Source organism: Brienomyrus brachyistius, chromosome 11 (genome assembly GCF_023856365.1).
Source record: "Brienomyrus brachyistius isolate T26 chromosome 11, BBRACH_0.4, whole genome shotgun sequence".
NCBI lineage: Eukaryota > Metazoa > Chordata > Actinopteri > Osteoglossiformes > Mormyridae > Brienomyrus > Brienomyrus brachyistius.
In genome coordinates, this window is record NC_064543.1 from 9,039,296 (window position 1) to 9,065,409 (window position 26,114).

Below are 26,114 nucleotides of genomic sequence, written 5' to 3' on the forward strand. Positions count from 1 at the left end.
TGGACCCATCAAGCCTGTAGACTAGGAAGAGTTCAATACACTTGTCAGCACTGTGATTCTGATGGTGACTAACATCACACGCATGCAGACATGCCCACTATTATTCAGTTATTAAAATTGGTGCATTGTTGCACATTTTGTTTGGTCTTATTACGATCTTTGAATTTAATTGTGATTAACATACATTGTACACATATGCATACATACACAGAAATTTATAATGCTACATTTAACCCAGGACTGTGTTACAACAATTCCTGGCTATGAGGTAAATTGTAACATTTCACTCCATATCAGAGTTAAACCTGTGCGGTTTAACAAAAGGCACATGCAAATAAATTGTGTTAAATTTTGCTCCGAGGTACAGGCAAATATGTTAAAAATGTTACAACCATCCCCGGTCTCCCTTACTTCCTTCCCAATTAAGTCAAAAAATTTATCCCTTCCCCCACACACCTTTGCTGGGGCTCAAAAATAAGATTTTTAATAAAAACTTGTACACTTTTGGTTGCTTATTTCATGAAAGGGAACCAGTAACAGGTCAATGTTTCCTACACAAGCAGATTAATACATCCATCCATCCATCTATTTTCCAAACCGCTTATCCTAATGGTTGCGGGGGGTACGAAGCCGATCCCAGAAGCAATGGGCACGAGGCAGGGAACAACCCAGGACGGGGGGCCAGCCCATCGCAGGGCAGGTTAATACATGCATATATATTTCATTATAAAAATTGATTTGTTACTCCAAGTTTTTCACTTTTCAAAATTCAGTTCACAAGCTAAGCTTTGACCTTGAAGAAAGAAACCAGCAAACGGCGTCAGATGGATATGCCCGTTTTCAGCTCATAAGAAAATACTCTAAATCTGCTACCTGTAGTGTGGAAAATGTACTATATCTCAAAGGGAATTAAAAATAATAACAAGGAAGGTACAGTCTGTGCAATTCACTTGCCAAACTTCAGAAAAAAACAAAAAAAGGTGATGCAAAGGCCATCGGCTGAATTGGACTGGGATGATTCCGCACTGCAAATGAGTTATGACTAACTTTACATTTCCATTGCCATTCTTCATGTTTTTGCACAACAGCGATTAGAAGGACTCACTGTAAATATATTAGGTGTGTTTAACTTTTGTTACTCTGAATCTCAAAAATTATGTTAACAATAAAGCAAGGATGACAAAAAAAAATGTTATTATTGTCTTTTGTTTACATTTTTAATAGTAAGAACAGGCTTTTCTTGCAAAGTACATCATGGGTAGCCAAGCCCAATTGTACTAGGATGGTGTAATTAAAAGTATAGTTCTTTGAGATTTTAATTGTTTTTTTATGTATCTAAACATCGGTCATAACCAAGTTGTTTACGTTCTTGCATAACAAATCAATAAGATACGATCTTTTTTCTGTTTCGTGCTGGTATGCTGGGATCAGGTGCTTCGTGTCTTGGAAAAAAGACCCATTCGCCACTAGGTGTCACGATGATATCAGACAATAATAGTTATTTTTATTACATTTTGAAATACACATGAATCATGTACAATACTGACCAAATAATCTGACAATAAATTTCAGTAAAATAAACATAAGCAAACGATTAGTCTTTTTTGTGGGAACAGGTTTCAAAGCGTAACTTTGCAGAGCAAACTTGAATTGCGTTGTGCTGTTTGTCCCCGAAGAGGCTCCGTAGCTACGGGACCGGCCTGACACGGTGCTGTGGCAAAAAAAAAACTGCGTTTTCACTCACCGGCGCGACTCGCCCCGCGGCCCCGTCAAGTTCGGTCGTTAGGAGGGCTGCGCTCTCCATCTCCCGTCGGAAACCATTAAAAACAAAAGACAACTCAGTCGGCGCGGTAGCTTTCCCAGCCCAGGCAGCGTCTCATCCCCGCGGCCGTCCTGACCAGCTGCTGGCATTTAAAGTTTATCAGGGAAAAAAAGCCACCATTGATGGGCAGCCTGCCTGCGGGATTTGGCGGTCGCCGTGCTGCCCGGAGCCCTGCGCCCTTGGCTCCGCCTCCGCGGCGCTGACTCCGTCAGTCTCCGAGCGCCTGCGTCCTGTCCGAATGGGGAAGGCGGCCGCCACGCTGAGCCCGCTGTCTGAGCTCCCGAAAGCAGCAGCAGCAGCAGCAGCTGGCGGCGGGGTGTCCGAGGGCTGCCGACGCATCTGAGGTGGGAGGCGGCTTCGTGTAGCTTTTAAACCCCGGGGAGGCGAACCGGCGACATGTTCCCCGTCAGACCCGGGAAACCGACGTTCAAGTCGTACCTGCCTCTGCCGGTATGGGGTTTTAATCATGCCGGCCGTCGTATACGCGCATCTAGCTTCTGACCGTGTGTTCTGTCCGGGGACTTGGGGTCACTATATTTTACCAAAGTTTACTAGGTGGATACTTGCTTGGTTCTAATGCTAAATAAATGCGATTTGTCCGCTAATAAACTTGACGGATGCGCAAATGACTGAAATATGATGTTTTTCAACTGTATAAGGAATGATGTGCTGGTTTATTGTACTACGCAAAAAAGTGCTTATAAATGTTTTTATCTTTTTTAAGCCACGGTGCGTGTTACTGTGTAACTTAAGTAAGTAGCGCGGCTTGTTTGCAGCCTGTAACCGAACTGCTGTGTGCTTTCTGGTTTCGAGCAGACCGAAGGGAAGAATCCTATCCAGGGCATGAAGAACTTGGAGGCGAAGTTGCTGCCCGGTAAGCCGAGATGGGCTGTCGGTAACCGGCTGGCACTTGGGCTCGATGACTCATGTCATCGACAATATTGGGAATATTACTGCTGTCTCGCCCTTCCGCGCTATTTTAGTTTGTAGCCGGTTATGATGTGACGCACGAAATAATAGTTTCGGGTTTTTTTTTAATGATATACTCTCCAGAGTGCTTTTAGGGGTCGTATTCTGTCTCAGAATATTGCACACACGTGCAGGCTTTGCATCAGGTTTGCCTCGATAGTCGCAGGCATTATGACGCTGGAAAATCATAAGAACATTTTGAGATGCGTTAAAGTTTAGCTTATAAATTGCGCATCGGGTTCCCTGCACTGTATCGGTAATGGAGCCTTGATGTGCACTGTATTACTGTATTGAATTGAAATGAACAGGTTATTGCTAAATGAACTTTCTCAGGTTCGTAAGCAGATTTCTTTATTGTCCTCCTGGCCACACGGACCTGTGCTGTGTCTAGGCTAAAGTTGTGATTTTGGGTGCAGCCTGTGCATGACGAGTGGGCAACGCTCAGTTCCCTGCTTGGTTACTAACACCACAAGGTCTGTATTCATGCACTGTAGTTCAGAGCTTATCAGATTGCATTTTACAAAAACCAAGGTGTATTATATAATCTTATCGCATGAAGTCCTACAGATGTGTTTATATTGAGGGGGGAAAGGGTGAGGATGATGTTGTTATGAGATGCTAGTCGAGTGTTGAGTGCCTCTTTAGATTGACCAGATTGTCACTGCGGTGATCAAATGTTCCGGTGGCTGTGTGAGCAAGACGGAGAGTAAACCTTTATTTTTGCCTCAGGCTGTTTTGGCAAAACTGAAAATGCACCAGCCCTGTGCAGTTATGAATTGGATAAACAGTTTTAAAATTCTCCTCAGAAGCATGATTTTTGTATTGCATTCACTGCCTCTTGGATTCCATATAAAATGATTAAATTGACTAAATGCCCTTTGATCTTTCAACATAAAATTTTCAAATGTATTACTTTTAATTGAATTAACGAAATCTGTTTCTGAATTTTTGTACATTGGATTACAGCTGTTAACCTCTTGTATGTTATTATATTAGTCATTATAAATCTGCTCTTCCCACATGACCTCTCTTTTTTTTTTAATCACTCGATGCCATAGTTAAGTGATAGGTGTTTTAAACTGATTATGAAAAGGGAATGGTTTACAATTTTTTTTGGGGTGGTTGTTATCTGTCACTGCACGGATGTTGTATTCGTGCCTCAGTTTTGTTCCTGAAAAGATCCCGCAGAAGGAAAAATTATAAATTTTTTTCTTCGTCTAACTTGACGGCCAAGTTTTCCATTACTGACATTAGCTGGATCTTCCCTGTCTCTAGAACAGCAGCACCTTCCATTTTCTCAAACGAGCACAAAAGAAAACAAGTTTTGCTGACACGCTTTTATCCTGAGTTCTGTGTGTTGGGTTTTATGGGGAAGATGGTGGCGCAGGAGGTAGTGCCATCGTTCGGCAACCGGAGGGTTGCAGGTTCAAGCCCCGGTTCCTCCTGACCTCATCGAAGTGTCTTTGAGCAAGACCCTAAACCCCAAATTGCTCCCGGTGAGCAGGTTGGCGTCTTGGCAGCCGCCACCGGTGTATGAATGTGTGTGGATGGGTGAGTGTGAGGCATGAATTGTAAAGCGCTTTGAGTGTTCGTAGGAGTAGAAAAGCGCTGTATAAATGCAGTCCATTTACCATTTGTTGTGCCTGGGTGTGGCTTGTTTAGCTGTGTCGTTGTTGTTGGATCAGGTCATTCAATAAGCTTTTTTTTATTTTTTTTGGGTATTTCCGGGTCTCATGCTTCCAAGTCACACTTGCAGTTTAAAGCTCCATTTGGGGAGAACCAGAGTTCAAGCTCAGCAAGTTTCACCCCCCCTCACCTCGCCTGGCAGATTGCCCTGTTATCCGTATCGGTCAGATATATATCTTGGTTAAAATCTCCACATCAGTGCACCACAATATGATCGCTTTTCGAATGTTCACATCATCTTTGCAGAACCCAAAGGGCGCACTCCTGGTTTTAACCAACAAATGTCAGGAAATACGAAACATAAGCCTTGTCTGCTTTCTGTTATGACACCTGTTTGTCTGCCTCCCCTTCGAGATACGTGGTGTAATGCAGTCCTGTCGTGTAATGCAGTCCTGTCGTGTAATGCAGTCCTGTCGTGTAATGCAGTCCTGTCGTGTAATGCAGTCCTGTCGTGTAATGCAGTCCTGTCGTGTAATGCAGTCCTGTCGTGTAATGCAGTCCTGTCGTGTGTCCATACGGATTATTTCGAAAGCGGCAGCACTTTGTTTGATGCCTCATATCTCCCTGCCAGTGCAAACACAGCAGAATTGTTATCATTTAAGGCTGAGATTGCACAGTGGTGTGAATGGAGCTTTTAAAATGACTGGCTGTGCAGCCCCCCTGTGAGGTGGGGGGGCCTGCGTTATACAGTTATCACTTTCCCTCTCCCTCCTGTCCCGCTGTTCCTCTTTCAAAGGATCCCCCAGAGCTGCATTTCCAGCTTTCCGCCAGAATGTGAATGCCGTGCTCATTCCAGGTTGTGACGTCACGGCCTTCCCTGGTCTGTCCCATGCCACTTGGAAGGCCTGAATGCCACCATTCCCCCTTTAGGGCCCCTGTGCTGTTCAGCCAGGTCTCTCAAAAACAAGTCGTACGAATCTGTATGCATAGATGTGTGTGTGTGTGCCTGTGTGTGTGAGAGAGACTGATTCATCTGGACAGAGGCTATGCTGACTTTTTGTCCTCCGAGTCCATTTTCAAGTCCCTCACCAATTTGTCAATCTATTCTTTGTTTTTGCTTCACGCTAATCTGCCTCCCTTTCTAGTTTCCTCCTCTCTATTGTCTTTCTGTTTATTTTCTTCCGTCCATCTTTCCCCCAGTTCCTCTTCCTCCTTTCTGTTTTCCTTTTTCAGTCCCTGTAATCCTGTAAACCTTTTCCCTTCTATGCTCGTCTCCCTGTTTGCTGTAGCCTCAAAATAAGTCAGAGGAGCCGCTTTGCAGCTTCTCTTTCGGCATGTTCACAGTATGGGAATGAGGAAGCTTTTTGCATCTTTCTGTTTTTGCAGGCGGTTCACCTACATGCTCAGCGGTGAGATTGATCTGCAGCTGGAGACCTTAGCCAGCCCTCTGCACGCATGAAGCGTCGCTTCCTGTACAGGCTGCCGCGTAGCCGCTTCCTGCCCGAGAGCGGTGCTGTGGTTTGCCGTGGGGCATGTGAAGCCGTAGTTAAACTGTCTGCTGTGATCAATTCTGCTCGAGGGGGTACGGATGAATGTGTGATCTTCTCACAGGCTGCTGCCCTGCTGTTATGACAGTAATGACATTTGTTTATAAGGCGGTGTTGAGGCTGGATTCCTGGCATTGTGATTGGTAGTTATGCCCTTGATTTTTAGATATTTTTTTTAGTCCATATAATCATTTGGGTCTCCTCGCACAGCAGGGCTGGTGGCTAATGAATTTTTGCGGCAGTGTCCTGTCCTGCACCTCTCCTTCCCCCCTCCTTTGCAGTGTCCTGTCCTGCACCTCTCCTTCCCCCCTCCTTTGCAGTGCCCTGTCCTGCACCTCTCCTTCCCCCCTCCTTTGCAGTGCCCTGTCCTGCACCTCTCCTTCCCCCCTCCTTTGCAGTGCCCTGTCCTGCACCTCTCCTTCCCCCCTCCTTTGCAGTGCCCTGTCCTGCACCTCTCCTTCCCCCCTCCTTTGCAGTGCCCTGTCCTGCACCTCTCCTTCCCCCCTCCTTTGCAGTGCCCTGTCCTGCACCTCTCCTTCCCCCCTCTCGTGCAGTGTCCTGTCCTGCACCTCTCCTTCCCCCCTCCTTTGCAGTGCCCTGTCCTGCACCTCTCTTTCCCCCCTCCTTTGCAGTGCCCTGTCCTGCACCTCTCCTTCCCCCCTCCTTTGCAGTGCCCTGTCCTGCACCTCTCCTTCCCCCCTCTCGTGCAGTGTCCTGTCCTACCCGTAGCCGAATTCTTTCCCTGCTGGGTCTGTGTTTAACCTTTGACTTGCTCCAGGCCAACTGCTTGCTTTGTGCTAATCTGCTTGCAGGTCCGTCGGGGACAATGGAGATTGCTGCGTTTGTCGTCTTTGAAGCGTGTGGCGTATTAGACGCGTCATCCCAGACTTACCTGTTCTCCAGCAGAGCAGGTGTCCCTACCCTGGCAAGACGGCTTGTTCTTAATGAATGAGGAGTGCTGGGCTTGTGCTGAAGTCTTAGGGCATTGACCTTGCAGAGTGACTGTGGTGTCTGAGGTGCTTTGGCTTTAAATGGTAAAAACAGGATGAATCAAACGCCCTGGAATACAAATGGACCATGACGGTTAATGACAAGGTCAACTAATTCCTCACCTCTCCGTATTTCATGCAGAAATACTACATGTATGTAAGAGGATATGATCACATTGGGGTGGGTGTGCAGGCCCAGTAGCTGTACAGCACTCAGAGCCCCCCTGGTATTTTCAGGTGTTTTGTTTGCTGGTGACGGCTTTCGGAATGTGTCTCAACATTCAGATTGGACTCGCTTTGTTAATTAGTGCTCAAACTCTTAGACCTTGGATGCTTGCATTTTCAGAACTGATTACAGCCCCCCTCCCCTCCCCGGAGGCGTGTTCCTGCACCATGTGACCTTTGAGCCATTCCAAGTGGTTCTAAGTCGCGGTTTTCCCGTAACCGGCATGTGGCTGTTTATACGGCCCCCTCTCTGCACGCGAAATGAGCAGGCAGCCGTTTTATTCTGCTCTTCTGTGCCGAGTGCGTGGATGTAGGATGTGCACTTCACATGTTGGCCATGAAGCTCTGATCGTCGCCGTGCACAGGCTGCTCCCGCAGTCCGTTAGTGGCATGAGGCAGGAGCTGAAGCTTCGGCATGTGGGCAGTGGGTCCTGCCTTGAGCGGGGGAGTTGTGGACGGCCGCAGTCTAAGCCTTTAGTTCTCTGGGTACCGGCGGCACTTTGTGGGGCCTTTAAAGCCATTGATAAGCATGGTTATATGTTATACTAAGAATGCTGACCAAACTGTCCACTTCAAGCACAGGGTGTTATTTTATTATTCTTTTATTATTATTTTATACCCCTAAAGTTGTGACATCATCTACCCCTGATGCAACTTCAGGACACAGCAGTTTCTGCAGAGACAACTGTTATTCCTAAAACAATGCTTAATTTTTTAGCAAGACTTCCTAGTAACTGAAAGCACTTACTGTCTTAACCCTCCCCCCCCCCACACACACACACACACACACACACACACACACACACACACACACACACACAGACACATAGTACTCCAACTGGCCAATCTGCATTCCCACCTGACATCTACTGGAAGGTAACAGAGGGCCTACTCCCCTTTCGTCCAATGGGAGAAGGTAGCACAGTGCCTGAAAGCGTCAGGTTATGACCAGGGAAGTGCCAGTTCAAATCCCAGAAACTGGAGCGGCTCGTGTACCTTGTCTTTGCACACATTCGTCGGATGCATAAATCCATAACAGCTGCGTTGGCCCAGAGAAGCATTTCGGAGATCAACTCGTGTGGGATGAGTCAGTTTCTTGTAAGTTTGCCGCTTGCTTGCTTTATTTATTCTGGAATCACAAGAGTTGGTTGCATTTCCCCCTGAAAGACACTTTCTGATCAGTGCCCCCCCCACCGCTGTCCCTCAGCGTGCAGATGCAGCACAATCTCACTGAAAGGTGGAGGGATTTATCCATTTAAGGTCCCGCCACCACCCTCTGCTAACGGCTCTGACAGCCCTCGCATGCAGTTCCCCTGACTCCGTGTGAAACTCGCACTTCTGGTTTCCAGGGAGCATTTTTGCTGGATATATGGTGGCTGTGAATTTGGAATTTAGCATTTGAAATGGCCCCTGGATGCTGACGAACGGGGGCCATGCGGCCGCAGTCGGGGCGTGATTGCATGGGCAGCCTTCGATCCGTTGGTACAGTTCCTCCTGACAAAGCCGTATACAGGTGCATGTATTGGTCATTTACTCTCTGAATGTTTTAAGGTGTGACAGTGCGCAGTGCCTGTGTGGCGGCCTGGGGCGCGGGCGGCCACTGCTCAGACCGTCGGCTCCCGCCTGTGACCGCGTTCGCGGGGGAGCTGCACCCGCCTGTCGTTTCCCTCCGACCCGTCAGCCGTAGGCATCAGCTTACCCTTCCCTGTAGTGACTTACCGGGGAGACTGGAGTGTGAGTTACGCTGGTGTGCAAGGAGGAAGCACCTGCTTTTCGCCGGAAGGCATTTCTAATTCCTTGTTGGGGAGTGCCTAAAGCAACTCGCATGACACTTTGTCTACAGAACCTGCTTGTTTCCCTTTAATGTATGATAAATGCATTCCATGTAAATCATTTTTTTTTATTTGTGTGTTTCATGCTTAAAAGTAGTTTCCTGAAAGCCAAAACAGCTGCACTTCAGATTCCAAAGGGTGGGTATTGCAGGTTCTGAAAGCAGTGTCATTAATCTCTCGCAGGCATTGATTCCTGTGTAGTTCTGAGGCAAACAAAATGTGTGAAGAGTCAGTCAGTTTGCCCCTGGGTTCACAGCTCCCCCTCCCTTCAGATCAGTCGGCTGAAACAGCAGCATGCTGTGGGACAAACACTTCCTCATGTCATGCATACCGGAGTTTAGTCTTGTTAGTGATATTCAGCATTGCTTCTCTGTGTGTCACCCTAACTGCCACATTTCCCCTTTAGTAGCAGTGTTTCCTCCGTAGCGCTTTCATGATTATAAAATATGAAGTTAGTAGTCCTGTGTTCTTTCGCCTTCAGTCCAGACTGTTCCACTAAATGCTTCTTTGGCCTGGTATGCCGCCCTGGGTCTGGCCTCCCCTCTTCATGGCCGTGTTGCTTTTGCTCACAGATAACGGGCTTGTACAGATGTGACTGTCTTAAGGTGCGGTGAGTCCGCGACGCCCCAAGCGAGCTGGTTGCAGCCATAGTGATGAAGTGAGGCAGCCTGACTGACTCTCTTTCTATCAGCATTCTGTGATTTAAAGTTCATCCCTAATATAGTTCAAGTCTGAATGGAAAGATGCGTCGAGGAAGAGAAGTTGAACAATATCTGATTGGAAGAAGTTGCCGTTATCGTGCGGGCCTGGTGATATGCTGAAGGCCAGCCCGCTGTCCGAATCCCTCCCACAAACCTGGCACCCCCTGGCTGTCTGCAGGTGAGATCGTGGTGACCGAGGTGAACTTCGTGAGGAAATGCATCGGCCCCGACAGCAGCCCGGACGACCTGTGGGGGAAGCTGATCTGCACCAACTTCAAGATCTCCTTCGTGACCCACGGTAGTCTTCCTCGGCAGGTAGGCCTGAGCCCAGCGGCCCCGCTGCGAGCATGGAGGGGGAAATATTCTGCTGACAAATGACCGGTACTTGATGTGTGCATGTATAGCCCCTGTATATTAATATACATGTATTAAAATACACAAGAAGCTGAAGTGAAGGCAGATCGCCAGCGGTCTGTGGTTCACCATTCAGCTCTCATTTTAAGCTTGTTTATCCATGCTGTCGGTTTCCGCCGTCGCTCACTAGTTCCGTGTCGCTCGTCTCCGTTTTCCGTGATGATTGAGAGCCGCCTCGTGCACTGAGCTGTCTGCCCGGATAAGCCGCACGGTACGGAGCTGTGAGTGTAGCCTAGCTCATGTGCCTGATCTGCACGGTGCCCCAACCTCCCGCTATGGTTAATCATTCCAGGCCTGGATTGGCTGACTCTGTCTGTTCATGTCTGATTTTCAAGCAGGAATTTGTTACCTTTGATACTGGAGGTTTTTTTTTTTTATTGTCTGAAACGTTACTTTTTTTCTTTTGAGATGCAGAATTTCCGCATTGGTCCTTCCTCCCTCTCCCATTTGACATCCGCCATCACAAATGCAATTGCATTTTACTGAAATGAAACTAGAAATGTCTTCAGCTCTGCTTTTTAATCATGTCGTTTTGCTGCAGACCCCCACCCAGCCACAGACGCTGGTCCCAGCGAGTCACGAGCTTTTTTAGAAGAGGAGCAAATGTTCAACTTGAATCTAGTTTTAGATGCTCACACCGGGCAGTTTTACTAACGTCAGATTAATGACTTGTATCAATCGCTCTATGAAGAACTTGGGAGATATTTAAAGGTCGCGCTCACTAATCGTAGGGGTTATCCTATGCTGTGCCATCCTTCTGCATATGTTACGTGAGCTGATTCACACGACACAGAGCTTGTTTACATGGTGCGTCCATGATCTGCTTCCTCTCCAGAAATTCCAGTATACGAACCGGCTTTTGGGAGAGCACGACATCCCCCTGGCAGGAGTGGAGCAGGTAGTCACCGGTAAGTGGGCTGGCCAGCTCCCCGCGGGGTCGCTGCACGTGGGCTGCGCGGTCATGACACCTTGTCCCCGGTCACATGCCGAAGAGCCAGTCGCGGTCATGCTGACCAGAAGTCAGTAGAGACGGAGTTGGAAATGGGGTAACATGATCCTGTGTGTACCGGGGTGGTTCTTTGCCAGCGATGAGCACGCTGGTAGGGAGAGGTGTGGAATGGCGCCCCCCAGCACTGGTGCTCATATCTGTCGCGTATGGTAACCTGTCAGCTGTTCTGGCTCAGAGTCATTGTAAGAGATGCAGAGATTCTGTTTTTAAGTGGTCAGACACCAGTGCTTCCGGGTTGGAAATGGAGCAGGAGGTATAACGCGCGCGTGCGTGTCCCAACCTTGGTGCAACATTACCCATGGTGAGGCTGCCCTCTTACCCTGGTACCCTGGCCTGACAGGGATACCTATTCATTAATGCACAAGCTTCCGCCATGCTAACACACACAGACACGCACACACACACTCGGCTGCGGTAAGACCATCAGTGGAAGCCAGATTGCTGCTGTCCATGTTGCTCGCCGGTCACCTGGCACCCTGCTCTGCCGAGGTAACGCACGTGCTTCCTGAGAAAGGCGCCGCAGATCGGCGGGGCTGAGGTGCGAGTCCGCAGGGTCTCACCCGCCTAAAGGCGGCACCCAGGTGTGCGGAGGTGGCGTGTTTCAGGGTTTATGCCGAGCCCACATGAGAAGTGGAGTCCTGAATTGTTAAGGACAAATCTGAGGTGGGGGGGCGGGGGGGGGGGGGGGAGTGCAGGAACAACCATCATTACTGAGAGTTTAGAAGTTTTGTTTAAAAATAAAAAGTTCAACATTTGTGTGGTGTGAGCATATGAGATGTTCAGAATTCACCGTCAAGCTTGGTGTTAATGAATTGCTCTGAAGGTCATGACCTGGACGCAGGGATGTGAAACTGTTCATCCACTGATGTGGAACTAGAAAAAACTGATGTTGCACATGCCCGCCCCCATATATAACAACTTAACTATCACGCTGTGTAAATAACGCTGTGACCATTGAGTTTCTTTCCCCCCTGTCTTCCCAGCGAACGAAGCGAAGGGCAAGCAGAAGGTTCTGGGCTCAAACCAGAAGCTCAAGTTCAGTCCCACCGAGCTTATGGTTTACTGCAAGGACTTCCGCATCGTCAGGTTCCGCTTTGACGAGGCCGGGCCAGACAGCACCAAGAAGGTACGCCCCGAAGTGCAGGCTAGGACTAGGTGTGTGTCTGTGTGTGTCCACAATGTGGTAAAACGTGCTACTTTTTAGCATTTTTCAGGTCCCCACAATCTCAATTATATAATGATCTGTGAAGGAATAAAATAAGGAAAAAAAAGTAGCCAAAAGGTTAGGGCTGGGTGGGGGGTAAGGCTGTCATAGTTAGCATTAGACGTGTGTCTGTCTGTGTGAGTGTGTGTATGAGTGAGTGTGTGAGTGGATGGGGGGGGGGGTTACAAGACCGTAGTTGTCACTCAAGTTTACCCTGCAAAAATTTTGTGTTAATTTGATGTGATGGTGGATTTACGCATAAGAGGATTTACATCTAATATTAACATAGTATTATTAATTTGTGGTTTTGCAGCAGTTTGCTTTCACGCTTTTAATCTGGTTGATTCCCGCACAGCATCCCTCCAGAATCTCCGGAATAATACAATTACGAAGTCATCTTTTTACGTCTGCCTGTTTTCCCCGTTTATTTTTGGTCACCACACAGCGGCCGTGCTGCCTTCCCTGTAGTGTCAGAGCTGAATATTGCCTCTGTCAGGTAGCAGCACCAAGCTGGTTTGGCCCTTGTGCATTTCATGCTATATATACATGTCAGGTATGTCTGTGTGTATGTAAGACTCCTCTTATCTTTGTGGGTGTGCTTCGCTGAGCCCCAGGACGCGCTGCTATCTCTGCAGGGCTCTCCAGAAGGGCGGCTGTCTGTGGTCACGCTTCTCCACAGCTCAGTGAGGGGGCCTGAGAGTCCGCCGGCTGAAAGGCCTTCGCTTTATCTTCCGTCCCATCTGGGGTGTCAGGTGCTCAGAAAAGAGTTGGTTTTAGCTTCCTTCTGTGTGAGACAGGCTGAAATGCGTGTCTGTCAGGGAGGGGGGCCCAGAGAGACCAGCATGCCTTATCTGCAGCCGGACGGTCATCCTCCTATCAGCCAGCCTGCCTGTGCATCTCCTGCTGTGTCACTCTATAAATTCACTGGTTGTTCGTTGATGTTTGATGTTTTTTTTTTTATTCATTCATATCAGAACCTTCTACCTCACGTCTATCAGTCTGTGTGCCTGGTATTTCAGGATTTTTCTCCGTTTTCTTTTTGTCCCTAAAAGTTAACCTAGAGCAAGATTAGATTTCCTGCAAATAAATACGCCTTTGTTTCTCTGGCAGTGTTGAAAGCCGTTGCTTAGGGTAACCCTGATTCAGCAGATTAGCCAATGATAAATGCAGTTATAGAGGAAAATCACTTGGCAGATGAATGGTCAGAATCTCGTGCTGACAGCTGAGACCATCACATTTTAATAATAACCCCCCCAGATTTACCCCTGTTTGGTGTCAGTCTTGTAAATCCTGCCATATTTGAGTGGCAAGAACATTGCGTTTGCTACAATTTCAGGAAAACAGCCATGGTGGCTAAGGGGAAGCTGTAGCCTGTATCGTGAAGGACTTGCTTTGTGATGATGACTCATCCTCCTACAGGAAGTTCTGGGAGAATGACAGTCCTGCTTCAACAAGTTTTAGCTATTTTTTTCTTCCTCTCCTTGCAGTCATAGATATTGTTCAACTTAAGTGTTTGTTTCGATGACTCTGGGAGCAGCATCAATCCAGAGGGCCTTGGGATGAACCTTTGTGAGGGGGGCGTGCCAAAGTCTACTGCTTGCTGGGGTGTCCGGCTCCTGTGAACGTTTCTTAGCCCAGAGTGACCCGGGAAGGGGGGACATTGCCGGCTGGGCAAACAAAAGGGCTCTTTCAGCGCCACCCCCCACCCCCTTTCAGCACGCGCGCGCCCTCAGCCTGGGAGTTTTTTCTGAAGTTCAGCTCTAATCTCAGTTCTATGTGAACTGTGGAGCCTGTGCTCTTGGTAGCATGGTGTCCTCTGCATGCTGATCTCCTAGGGACTCTACTGAGCCATGTCCCCCACCCCAAGCCAGGGAGGCAGGGGTCCGAATGTCAACTTATGAAGTGAGCTTCTCACACCAGTCACGTACTGGGAGTCGGCCATTCAGCAGCGGACTCCTGACCGTGAATATTCATGAGGCCACTGCCTGAAACTGGACCTGGGAGACGCATCATGCTGGATCTCCAGCGATCGCTTTATAACGCGCGGGGACCGGGGCCGCTTTACAACGCGCGGGGACCGGGGGCCGCTTTACAACGCGCGGGGACCGGGGCCGCTTTACAACGCGCGGGGACCGGGGCCGCTTTACAACGCGCGGGGACCGGGGCCGCTTTACAACGCGCGGGGACCGGGGCCGCTTTACAACGCGCGGGGACCGGGGCCGCTTTACAACGCGCGGGGACCGGGGGCCGCTTTACAACGCGCGGGGACCGGGGCCGCTTTACAACGCGCGGGGACCGGGGCCGCTTTACAACGCGCGGGGACCGGGGGCCGCTTTATAACGCGCGGGGACCGGGGCCGCTTTACAACGCGCGGGGACCGGGGCCGCTTTACAACGCGCGGGGACCGGGGCCGCTTTACAACGCGCGGGGACCGGGGCCGCTTTACAACGCGCGGGGACCGGGGCCGCTTTACAACGCGCGGGGACCGGGGCCGCTTTACAACGCGCGGGGACCGGGGCCGCTTTACAACGCGCGGGGACCGGGGCCGCTTTACAACGCGCGGGGACCGGGGCCGCTTTACAACGCGCGGGGACCGGGGCCGCTTTACAACGCGCGGGGACCGGGGCCGCTTTACAACGCGCGGGGACCGGGGCCGCTTTACAACGCGCGGGGACCGGGGCCGCTTTATAACGCGCGGGGACCGGGGCCGCTTTATAACGCGCGGGGACCGGGGCCGCTTTACAACGCGCGGGGACCGGGGGCCGCTTTACAACGCGCGGGGACCGGGGGCCGCTTTATAACGCGCGGGGACCGGGGGCCGCTTTATAACGCGCGGGGACCGGGGGCCGCTTTATAACGCGCGGGGACCGGGGGCCGCTTTATAACGCGCGGGGACCGGGGGCCGCTTTATAACGCGCGGGGACCGGGGGCCGCTTTATAACGCGCGGGGACCGGGGGCCGCTTTATAACGCGCGGGGACCGGGGGCCGCTTTATAACGCGCGGGGACCGGGGGCCGCTTTATAACGCGCGGGGACCGGGGGCCGCTTTATAACGCGCGGGGACCGGGGGCCGCTTTATAACGCGCGGGGACCGGGGCCGCTTTACAACGCGCGGGGACCGGGGCCGCTTTACAACGCGCGGGGACCGGGGCCGCTTTACAACGCGCGGGGACCGGGGGCCGCTTTACAACGCGCGGGGACCGGGGCCGCTTTACAACGCGCGGGGACCGGGGCCGCTTTACAACGCGCGGGGACCGGGGCCGCTTTACAACGCGCGGGGGACCGGGGCCGCTTTACAACGCGCGGGGACCGGGGCCGCTTTACAACGCGCGGGGACCGGGGGCCGCTTTATAACGCGCGGGGACCGGGGGGCCGCTTTATAACGCGCGGGGACCGGGGGCCGCTTTACAACGCGCGGGGACCGGGGCCGCTTTACAACGCGCGGGGACCGGGGCCGCTTTACAACGCGCGGGGACCGGGGCCGCTTTATAACGCGCGGGGACCGGGGCCCGCTTTACAACGCGCGGGGACCGGGGCCGCTTTACAACGCGCGGGGACCGGGGCCGCTTTACAACGCGCGGGGACCGGGGCCGCTTTACAACGCGCGGGGACCGGGGGCCGCTTTACAACGCGCGGGGACCGGGGCCGCTTTACAACGCGCGGGGGACCGGGGCCGCTTTACAACGCGCGGGGACCGGGGCCGCTTTACAACGCGCGGGGACCGGGGCCGCTTTACAACGCGCGGGGACCGGGGCCGCTTTACAACGCGCGGGGACCGGGGCCGCTTTACAACGCGCGGGGACCGGGGCCGCTTTACAACGCGCGGGGACCGGGGCCGCTTTACAACGCGCGGGGACCGGGGCCGCTTTACAACGCGCGGGGACCGGGGCCGCTTTACAACGCGCGGGGACCGGGGCCGCTTTACAACGCGCGGGGACCGGGGCCGCTTTACAACGCGCGGGGACCGGGGCCGCTTTACAACGCGCGGGGACCGGGGCCGCTTTACAACGCGCGGGGACCGGGGGCCGCTTTACAACGCGCGGGGACCGGGGCCGCTTTACAACGCGCGGGGACCGGGGCCGCTTTATAACGCGCGGGGACCGGGGGCCGCTTTATAACGCGCGGGGACCGGGGCCGCTTTACAACGCGCGGGGACCGGGGGCCGCTTTACAACGCGCGGGGACCGGGGCCGCTTTACAACGCGCGGGGACCGGGGCCGCTTTACAACGCGCGGGGACCGGGGCCGCTTTACAACGCGCGGGGACCGGGGCCGCTTTACAACGCGCGGGGACCGGGGCCGCTTTACAACGCGCGGGGACCGGGGCCGCTTTACAACGCGCGGGGACCGGGGCCGCTTTACAACGCGCGGGGACCGGGGCCGCTTTACAACGCGCGGGGACCGGGGCCGCTTTACAACGCGCGGGGACCGGGGCCGCTTTACAACGCGCGGGGACCGGGGCCGCTTTACAACGCGCGGGGACCGGGGCCGCTTTACAACGCGCGGGGACCGGGGCCGCTTTATAACGCGCGGGGACCGGGGCCGCTTTACAACGCGCGGGGACCGGGGGCCGCTTTACAACGCGCGGGGACCGGGGGCCGCTTTACAACGCGCGGGGACCGGGGCCGCTTTACAACGCGCGGGGACCGGGGCCGCTTTACAACGCGCGGGGACCGGGGCCGCTTTACAACGCGCGGGGACCGGGGCCGCTTTACAACGCGCGGGGACCGGGGCCGCTTTACAACGCGCGGGGACCGGGGCCGCTTTACAACGCGCGGGGACCGGGGCCGCTTTACAACGCGCGGGGACCGGGGCCGCTTTACAACGCGCGGGGACCGGGGCCGCTTTACAACGCGCGGGGACCGGGGCCGCTTTACAACGCGCGGGGACCGGGGCCGCTTTACAACGCGCGGGGACCGGGGCCGCTTTACAACGCGCGGGGACCGGGGCCGCTTTACAACGCGCGGGGACCGGGGGCCGCTTTACAACGCGCGGGGACCGGGGGCCGCTTTACAACGCGCGGGGACCGGGGGCCGCTTTACAACGCGCGGGGACCGGGGGCCGCTTTACAACGCGCGGGGACCGGGGGCCGCTTTATAACGCGCGGGGACCGGGGCCGCTTTATAACGCGCGGGGACCGGGGGCCGCTTTATAACGCGCGGGGACCGGGGCCGCTTTACAACGCGCAGAAATTGAACCGCCACATTTTTTTGGACATGGTGCCTGCGGATGGCTGTTAGCGGCCCGAGGGCACCAAAGTCAGGCGAGAGAACCATCGGCAGCCCCAGACCCCCAGTCGTCCCCTCTGTGTGACACAGGTAGGTGCTCAGTGTAGCCAGGATGGTGGGGGGGGGGCTGTGGCCGTTGGAAAGCAGCCCGGACGCCGCCCATGTGTTATTTTGGGCTGGTAGTTTTTATAACCGCATGTGGTTCACCTCCCACTCTGCACGGTTAAAAGCTGGACTGCCTTTCTGCATCCGCCTTGCAGAAGGATGCGTGTACTTCACTTCTGCTTCCTTTTCCACCCACACTCTAACCCCGGGAGATTCGCACCCACCTGTCCCACTTGCCAGCGAATGGTGGGGAGGGGGGAGGAGGGGCGGGTGCTTTCAGGCGGCCTCCACACCCCCGTCCCTGACATCGAGTTCTCTGACTGCGGATGTCTGAAAGCTGCAGGTCTTGTGATCTCAATTAAGTGTCTGTTTCCAAGATGTCAAACACAACGATTGGCTGTGTAGGAAAAGGCCATCAGCAAAACAAGTCATGCCTTTTCTATTTGGTGGTGATGAAGCTGGGAGAGGCACAGCACTGAAGCTCTCTTTCTGAAGCTGAGTGCTCACTCTGGTCTGCAGAGGTTGCATGTGGATGAAGACGTTTTTTTTTTTTTTTTTACTGTAGCAGCTGTTCTGTATAATAAATATTATCATTTTTGCATCATAATGCAGCGCCCCCCCCCCCCCCCCCCAGCAGACTGTGTGGAGTGTATCCAAGGTGACAGAGTGTCTCAGAGGAAGATGGTCCCGGCAGATACATGGCGGGGAATACCTCGCTGGTGATTTGTGGCTGGTCTTTGGCCAGGCCTGCTTAAGGTGGCGCTGCACTGCGCCTCGGTGTGACGCTTTCTGCTTAAGGTGGCGCGGCACTGCGCCTCGGTGTGAGGCTTTGGTTAGGGCTCTCTGCGCCCAGTTCCTCTTCTCACAGTGCTTACTGTATCCTCCTCATTACGTCGCAGCTCTGCCCGTGCTGCCTGGCCACATTTCCGTTGCTTATGATGGATCGCGGCGTTTCTGGTCTCGCTTATTTATATGGAGAGGCCGATGGCACCTGACCTGAGTCCTGTCTCTCTGCAGGTGTGCCTGGCCATCGCTCACTACTCCCAGCCCGCCGACCCCCAGCTGCTCTTCGGCTTCGAGTATACCGGCAAGTGCTTCCACAGCTCCTCAGGTACCAGCTGCCTGCGTCCTGCTGCCATTCAACTCCCTGTACGGCTGTGGCTCTCGTCTATCATACTCTCTCAGTAAAAGGGTAAAAATGAGTACCTTTGCTTGTCACTGGGACTGTACCCTCAAGGGTCTGCCAGTAGTGCCCTATAGCTGTAGGTAAGCGTTCCCTTTGAATATTCTGCATCAATTTCTGTACCATAAAAAGTACAATTACCTACAGCTAAAGGTACAACTGACGGACCCTTAAGGGAACAGCCCCAGTGACACGCAAAGGTACAACTTTTACCCTTTTTTCTTGACAGTGTCGGGCCTCAACTTGCTGGAGCACAGCATCTCATAAGCTTGTTGCATTTGTAGTAAACGGGTCAGCAGTTACTTTGGAGACATTTTATTCAGTTTGGTTTGCAAATTTAAACCGTCACATTTAAATGCCTTGGAGTTTAACTGAAACGAATGTGCCTAAGCTGAGCCGTGAAGTGCGGAGTCATCAGCAAATCCACCCGTCTGAAACCCTCAGGTGACCGGGCCAATGGTCTGGACCCCGGAGGCAGCTTACAGACCGCCCTGTTTGACCGCTCCTCTGACTGGGACCGCGAGATCAAACGCACTGGAGCCTCTGGCTGGAGAGTGTGCTCTGTCAACGAAGGTTACGCAGTCTCTCCCAGGTGGGTGGGAAGTGTAAGCCTGACATCCGGGCTGGGGCTGGGCGTGGGGGTGGGGAGGGGGTGTTCACATAATCACACATCACAGAATGACGCAGACTGCGCCACGTTAAGCGAGGTCTCCCTCGGGAAAAAAATATGGCTTTGACACAATGCGTGAAGGACATTAAGTGGGAAACTGTTTCTTCGAAATGCTCCACTAGTGCAGAAAATGGGAAACTGTTTTTCTCTGGATATATTTTATAATACATATTAATACTTGGTCCTAACTGTTTTCGTTTCATCGTTTATTTGAAATGATTAGAATTAGGGCCTCCTACAAGGTGGATGGCAGTGACAGCGATTAACACTAGATCAGGGATGTCACACCGAGGCTCCTCCAGCACACCTACCGTAGGCTTAGAATCAGTGGCCTTGTATGTCCGTCGTGCTCCGGCCGCTCGGTCTGCTTTTCATGCGCTGTGTCGGGCTCTGGTGAGTCTCCTTATCAAAGCAGTCGGTCGGGAGCAGCAACGTGTCACGCCTGATGAGCGGCAGATGGGGAAATGCTCACGTGGACGGAAGATGGAGTCCAGCTTACTGAGAGCCAGATGGTCTCGTGGGTTATGGACAGAGAGGAACTCTGTGTAATTAGTCTGTTAAGCATGTGTGGTGTCAAGTGATTGTGACCCTTTGAGGGTGTGTGTGTGTATATATATATGTGTGTGTGTGTGTGTGTGTGTGTGTGTGTGTGTGTGTGTGTGTGTGTGTGTGTGTGTGTGTGTGTGTGTGTGTGTATATCTGTGTTTGTGTGTGTGTGTGTGGTACGTACTTTGGTTTTGAAGTCACGGTTCGTTATGTTTTCGGTACAGCAGGGGGGGTAAACGAAACCAAACATAAATTGCTTCTTTTTTCCTTTATTAAACAGTGGTTTACTGAACTAAGCGTGAATTTCTTAAATGAAAAGCCGCTCCTGCAACCCACTAAAAGAATTAAAATTTAGTTAAGTGTATCAAAATAAATATTCTCTCAAGTAAATAGAAATAAAATAAAAGGATATATAATGTATATAATGTAAAATACAGTACTGTGGTGTGGGAAATGTTGAAGTTCAGTTAATCCCCATCCAACCATACAAATCTGCAACTTGTGTGAACCTGGGGAGGTTCCCTTTCCTGAGCTCCTGCGCAGCGTGACGACGTTCCCGCTTCTCCTGCCCACCTGCAGCCTTCCCGAGTTTTTCGTGGTACCGGCGTCGTTGGCGGACCAAGATCTGAAGCAGTTCTCCGTCTCCTTTGCAGGCAAGCGCATCCCAGTGAGTGTGGAACGCACTTCGGGCCGATGGTGCCTTTGGGTCGCGTTTGGTGCCTGTGGGGTTGCTCCTCTGTTTGCTTGCATTGGGTTCCGTCTCTGTTCCCCCAGATGTGGTGCTGGAATCACAGCAATGGGAGTGCTCTGGTCCGAATGGCCGGCATTAGGGACCCTCTTCAGCAGAGGAACGTTGACCGGAGGTGAGGGCTCTTCACTTCTTTCCATCTATCTTTCAACTTCTTGTCCTGGCCTGGGTTACTGGCAGGCAGTCCCAGGCAGCTCATGGCACAAGGCTAAAGTCTGCATGGGAGCCCGTCCATCACAGGACACACACACTTTTAGAGATGTCTGTTAACCTCACTAGTGAAACGTTTTTCCAATAGTCTCTGTAGGTTGGATGAAGGTCCTCTGAATATGATGACTGATCCAATCACAATAAACGGGTTTCCTATATGGAAATGAAACGCGATACATTCTGCTTGAAAATAGTTTCGCCATAAAAGGCCATTTTCGTGGGATGTTTGCTGAAAGGCAGGCCTGCCTTTTATTGTGGGATATTTGCTGAAAGGCAGGCCTGCCTTTTATTGTGGGATATTTGCTGAAAGGCAGGCCTGCCTTTTATTGTGGGATATTTGCTGAAAGGCAGGCCTGCCTTTTATTGTGGGATATTTGCTGAAAGGCAGTCTGCTGTCTCCATCCAGTGAGCTGGCTGGCAGAGCTTATATATAAAATGCCGGATCCAAAAACTAAGACTGAAATCCAAGGAATCTGATCAGTAAGGAGTAAACTGGCAGGTGTCGTTAGCAGCTGCTATCACTCTCGCTGTCTCCTGCTGTCAGGATCTGTAGCGCCATCACCAAGAGCCATCCCAAGTGCAACGACGTTCTCAAGTCCGACCTGGACAGAAGCCTGCCGAACATCCAGGAGATCCAGGCTGCCTTCGTCCGGCTGCGGCAGATCTGCGTCATTGGTGAGGGCGGGGTAGTGCTGCCCCGTGAGGCACCCTGCACTGCTGTCCGCCTGATTACTCCCCGGTTTCTCTGTTCTCTGGCCGCCTCCACTGATGTTCCTTCCTATCTGCGCACAGAGCCCTTTGAGGAGAACGAGGAGAGGTGGCTGTCGTCCCTGGAAAGCTCGAAGTGGCTCGAGTATGTCAGGTATGTGCTGATGATCCCGCCCACCTGGCTCGCAGGTGGGATCCGTCCGCAGTCGTGCCAGCGGCAGGCGGACGCGTCTGTTTGGTGGCTGCGTGGCTCTCTGGCGCATGTTCAGGACACATCAGCCACATCAGCGCGGAGCCGTAGGCTTTGTCCCCGTCTGACGCTGAACTCCGGAGAGCCGTGTCCGTCTTCAGCACTGCCCTTTCTTCTATTTCCAGGGCCTTTTTGAAACTCTCCGTAGAGGTAGTCTACATGCTGGAGGGACAGCTGTGTTCGGTCATGCTGCAAGGTAACTCTAGCACGTCTGGGTCTGTCTGGGGGCCCCTCGCTCTGAGCGCGCCTGAAACCTTTCTACCCACCCCTGCCCTCACAGAGGAGGAGGACCGTGACCTCGCCTGCGTGGTCTCCTCTCTGGTGCAGCTCATGCTGGACCCCCATTACCGCAGCCTGGGGGGCTTCCAGAGCCTGGTGCAGAAGGAGTGGGTGATGGCTGGCCATCGCTTCCTGGACAGGTGCAACCACTTGAAGAAGAATGATGGGGAAGAGGTAAAATTGCAGAGAAACCCAGCAGCAATGGGGTCTAGGGGCTGCTCTGCTTTGTTGTCACGTCCGCCTTGAGTCTGATCCTTGTCTTGTTCCTTCCCTCCTTCCCTCTCAGTGCCCCCTGTTCCTGCTCTTCCTGGACTGCGTGTGGCAGCTGATGAACCAGTATCCCGCCGCCTTTGATTTCACAGAGACCTACCTGACCGTGCTCAGCGACAGCATGTGGATCCCCGTCTTCAGCACCTTCCTCTTCAACTGTCCCCGACAGTGTGCCGAGCGCAGCAGGGTGAGTGTGCCCCCCCCTCCCACCTTGGGACCACCTTGGGCTGTTGACCGTTTAAAGGTTTTTACTCGGCCCTGTCTCTCCCCAACCCACTCTCCAGGACTTTGCGCAGAGTGAAAGCATCGAGCTCGGGCAGGACAAGGCTCTGCGCTTCCCCTGCGTGTGGGACTGGGGACATCAGTTCTCCGTAAAGGATCAGACCCTGTTTAACAGTCCTCTCTACGTGGGCAAGAGTGTCACCTTTGTGCATAATGGCACAGTGAAGACCTTCAGGCGGACCAAGGTAGGTGTACCACCTCACCCTTGGAGTGTGACATTGTAGCAGGGAGGCTTGACCTCCAGAGGTATTTTGCTCTTGGTATTAACCTCATGTGTGGTGCCTTCTGCTTCCTGCAGAAGAGCCACAGTGCCTCCCTGAGGGGCCCGCCATCTTTGCCCAACGGGTCGATGGTCGAGCTGGATACGCTCACGCGGCGAAACTCCCTGGCACTGCGGCTGAAACCGGAATTCTGGCCGCCGCGCGAAGTCCCAGAGAGCCCGGCAGAGAGCTTCTCCCGCGAGTGGCTCTCGCGGCCCGTGGACCTGCAGGGCCTCCTGCTGCCCCAGCTTCTGCCCTCTCATCTCCAGCTTTGGAGGCTCTACTTTCTGCGCTGGGTCCCGGAGGCCCAGATCTCGCGTGGCGGCTCCGTCACGGCTTTTCACCGGCTGTCGCTGCTGGCCGACGAGATCGAGACCCTGCAGAACCAGCTGCGGCAGCATCGGGCCTCTACGCCGGCCTCCACCCCCGCCTCCACCCCCGCCTCCACCCCGGCTACCCCCGACCACGAAAGCAGCCGGATGTACTTTAAGGCCGGCACCCCTGACGACCTACCCTCGACCCCTGATTACCTCACCTCCTCGTTCCCCTTCTCTCCCGTCGGTAACCTCTGCCGGCGCAACATTCTGGGAACCCCCTTCAGCAAGTTCCTCAGCGGAGCTAAGATCTGGGTCTCCAGTGAGAACCTGGCCAACGAGACTCTCTGAAACACTGGACCAGGGCTCATTGCAGCCCCCGACCTCCATGGTGGAAGATCTGATTGGTGTGCCTGCAGCAAGCAGGACGCGCTGTGAGCCAGACCCTGCAGCCATCATGGCTAGAGTCCAGCATCCTTTTCCTCCATTGGTCTAGTTATACCAGGGTGACTCCATTGTGCCTGACTGCCTCTTATGGTTAAACTTGCTTTTCATGAGGATGATGTGTAACTTTAAGTAGGAAAGTGACATAAAACAACATACATTTTCTGGGAGAAATGGAGGGAGGACCCTTAACAGATTTTTCCTCCCTCTGGTTGGTCGCATGTTCTGATCCTTTTGTGTGCGTGTCCCGGAGGAATGGTTTAAGGCTGCCACCTTCTGGTAAGGTGTTACCCCAGCTGCGCCCAGTCGGGTGTATGTGGCCGTAACTCCTAAATGTTTGCCTCACTCTGGTGAAGGGCGTACACCCCGAAACGGGTGACCTTGGTCTTTATCAGGGTGGGGCCCTTGGCTGCCCGGTGACGAGGCTGAGGTGGGGGACGGTAGGGAATGTGCTCCTGTTGTTTTAGTCCCGTGCGGGATGCGCAAATCCCTGACTGTGTGCTCTGCCGCTCATCGCGGGGGTGCGAGTGCAGCTGCCCCGCCTGCCAGTGTCACGGCAGCAGACGACGAAAACATTCACTGCTCAGCTGCATTTGCCGCCCCAGTGTGAACTGCTGGGATTCCGCCACAACAAACCAAATATTTAATTTTCCCGTGGTATGCGTGTTGGTGTGTCATATGAATTTGAATGATGGTTTTTTTTTCTGCTAATGTACATATTTCGTTTGGATTTTAAATACTTACAAGTAATTATATTAGTGGTACATTAATTTTTAAGCTGATAACTTATAGTTAAGGTACAATAACATCTGCTTAATTTCAGCCCTCGCTGCTAGCGCATGCCGGCCGAGTCAGAGGCTCTGCCCGCAGTTTGATACAGGGATGCAGCACTGATATTTATTCAATTATGCAATGTGGTTCAAATGGGAACATCGACAGCCACTGTGCCTTTTGGAAAGGGGGGGGGGGGGATCTGGGCTCACCACACACCATTTAATGGCCTTTGCAAAATAACTTCTATGGGCACGTCGCATTTTTCAGGACTTCGCATCAGTGGATGCGTACTGAGAGCTGCGCTGACCAATACTGCTGCTGCTGCTGCACCCACAAGCTCTATTGAAATGTACGGTTCTGTTTAGCTCTTTTAAATGCAAGACGGAAATAATCCTGTTAAGCAGTGATAATCCTGTTGCTGCACCCTGTGTTTATGCCTTCGTCTGTGGGCCCCGGAGTCACACCGACTCACGCTCTACCAGTCGGGCTGCATGGGCCCCGGGCCCTCAGCGTGCGGTCTGCTCAGGGCCCCTCTCGGCGAGGGGTAGGTTGTTTCTGAGTGTCGTAGGCGTGCTCCAGGGTTACAGAGGGCTGACTATGGATGATATTTAAGATATCAAAAACAGCACTCAATAAAAGTACTCTGCAGAATCTCACTGGAGTTGCGTCATTGTGTTACTTATGAGATTTCACTGTAAATGTGTTTTCTGTCAATTTCGGTATGTCTTACCTTTTGGATCAGTTTGGTCTTTTCCTGTTCAGTCAAAGCTTCCAAAATGAATGTTAGCTGTTATGGGTCTTCACAAGCTTAACCTGATGGACACCCAGACTGTCGGAGTTCGCCTGGCCAGATAAAGGTCGCGGATGGGGTCAGATATGACAGGAATCCATTTGTTACCTCCTTTGACTGAGGATATGCCCCCCCGCTGCACTGGGATGGGGGTTATTTGGTCTCAAGGGACACAGGATATTCTGGTCTCATAGGAGCCTGTTTTCCGGTGAGAATGAGTTGTGGTAGGGTGGTATCAGCAATTCAGGCACGCATCCGCTCGCTAAGGCAGAGTGCCGAGTGAGCTGCTGAGGGAAGATTCCGAAGTGCCAAGCCATTTTCTGTTTATTTTTTATTTCCTGCCTAGCTGTTACTCTGGGGGGGGGGGAATAACAGGGTGGAATATAGTGACTGACAACAAATGGGGCTGGAGGGTGAGTATTCTCCAGAGCAGATGGGCAGTGGAGCGTTTATTGTCCTAGGGGAAGAATACGGACCTGGCAGAACTTCCTCAGATGCTCCTGTACCTTCTGCCAGACATTAACACAGTGGTTCTCAAAGTCGGTCCTGCACTGGGCAGGGATAGCAGGAAAACAAGCAGGGCAGTGGGGCCTGAGGACCGACTTTGAGAACCACTGCATTAACAGGATAAACGGTCCAAGTAATCGATGGTACTTTGAAACATAAATCGCACATTTTTGAGACCTTGCAGGTCTTTTTGTGTAAACAACTGTAGTT

The 26,114-nt window shown here is 52.7% G+C and overlaps 1 protein-coding gene across 1 annotated transcript; it reads left to right on the forward strand.

The window, feature by feature from the left end:
* The first annotated feature begins 1,695 nt into the window (after window positions 1-1,695).
* mtmr10 (myotubularin related protein 10) lies at window positions 1,696-25,263 on the forward strand. The gene is made up of 16 exons (XM_049031068.1): window positions 1,696-2,272; window positions 2,639-2,696; window positions 9,890-10,026; window positions 10,961-11,033; window positions 12,118-12,260; window positions 18,687-18,780; window positions 19,297-19,444; window positions 20,648-20,735; window positions 20,843-20,931; window positions 21,571-21,701; window positions 21,819-21,888; window positions 22,110-22,180; window positions 22,265-22,437; window positions 22,550-22,720; window positions 22,818-23,000; window positions 23,114-25,263. Exons 1-16 carry the CDS (start codon window positions 2,219-2,221, stop codon window positions 23,738-23,740), a joined length of 2,310 nt encoding a protein of 769 aa, XP_048887025.1. The 5' UTR covers window positions 1,696-2,218; the 3' UTR covers window positions 23,741-25,263.
* The last annotated feature ends 851 nt before the right edge of the window (window positions 25,264-26,114 follow it).

Coding starts and splice junctions, on each gene's coding strand:
- mtmr10 (XM_049031068.1), top strand. CDS start 2,219: ATGTTCCCCGTCAGACCCGGGAAACCGACGTTCAAGTCGTACCTGCCT. Junction 21,702..21,818: donor GCGGCAGATCTGCGTCATTG/GTGAGGGCGGGG, acceptor ATCTGCGCACAG/AGCCCTTTGAGGAGAACGAG. Junction 22,181..22,264: donor GTGTTCGGTCATGCTGCAAG/GTAACTCTAGCA, acceptor CTGCCCTCACAG/AGGAGGAGGACCGTGACCTC.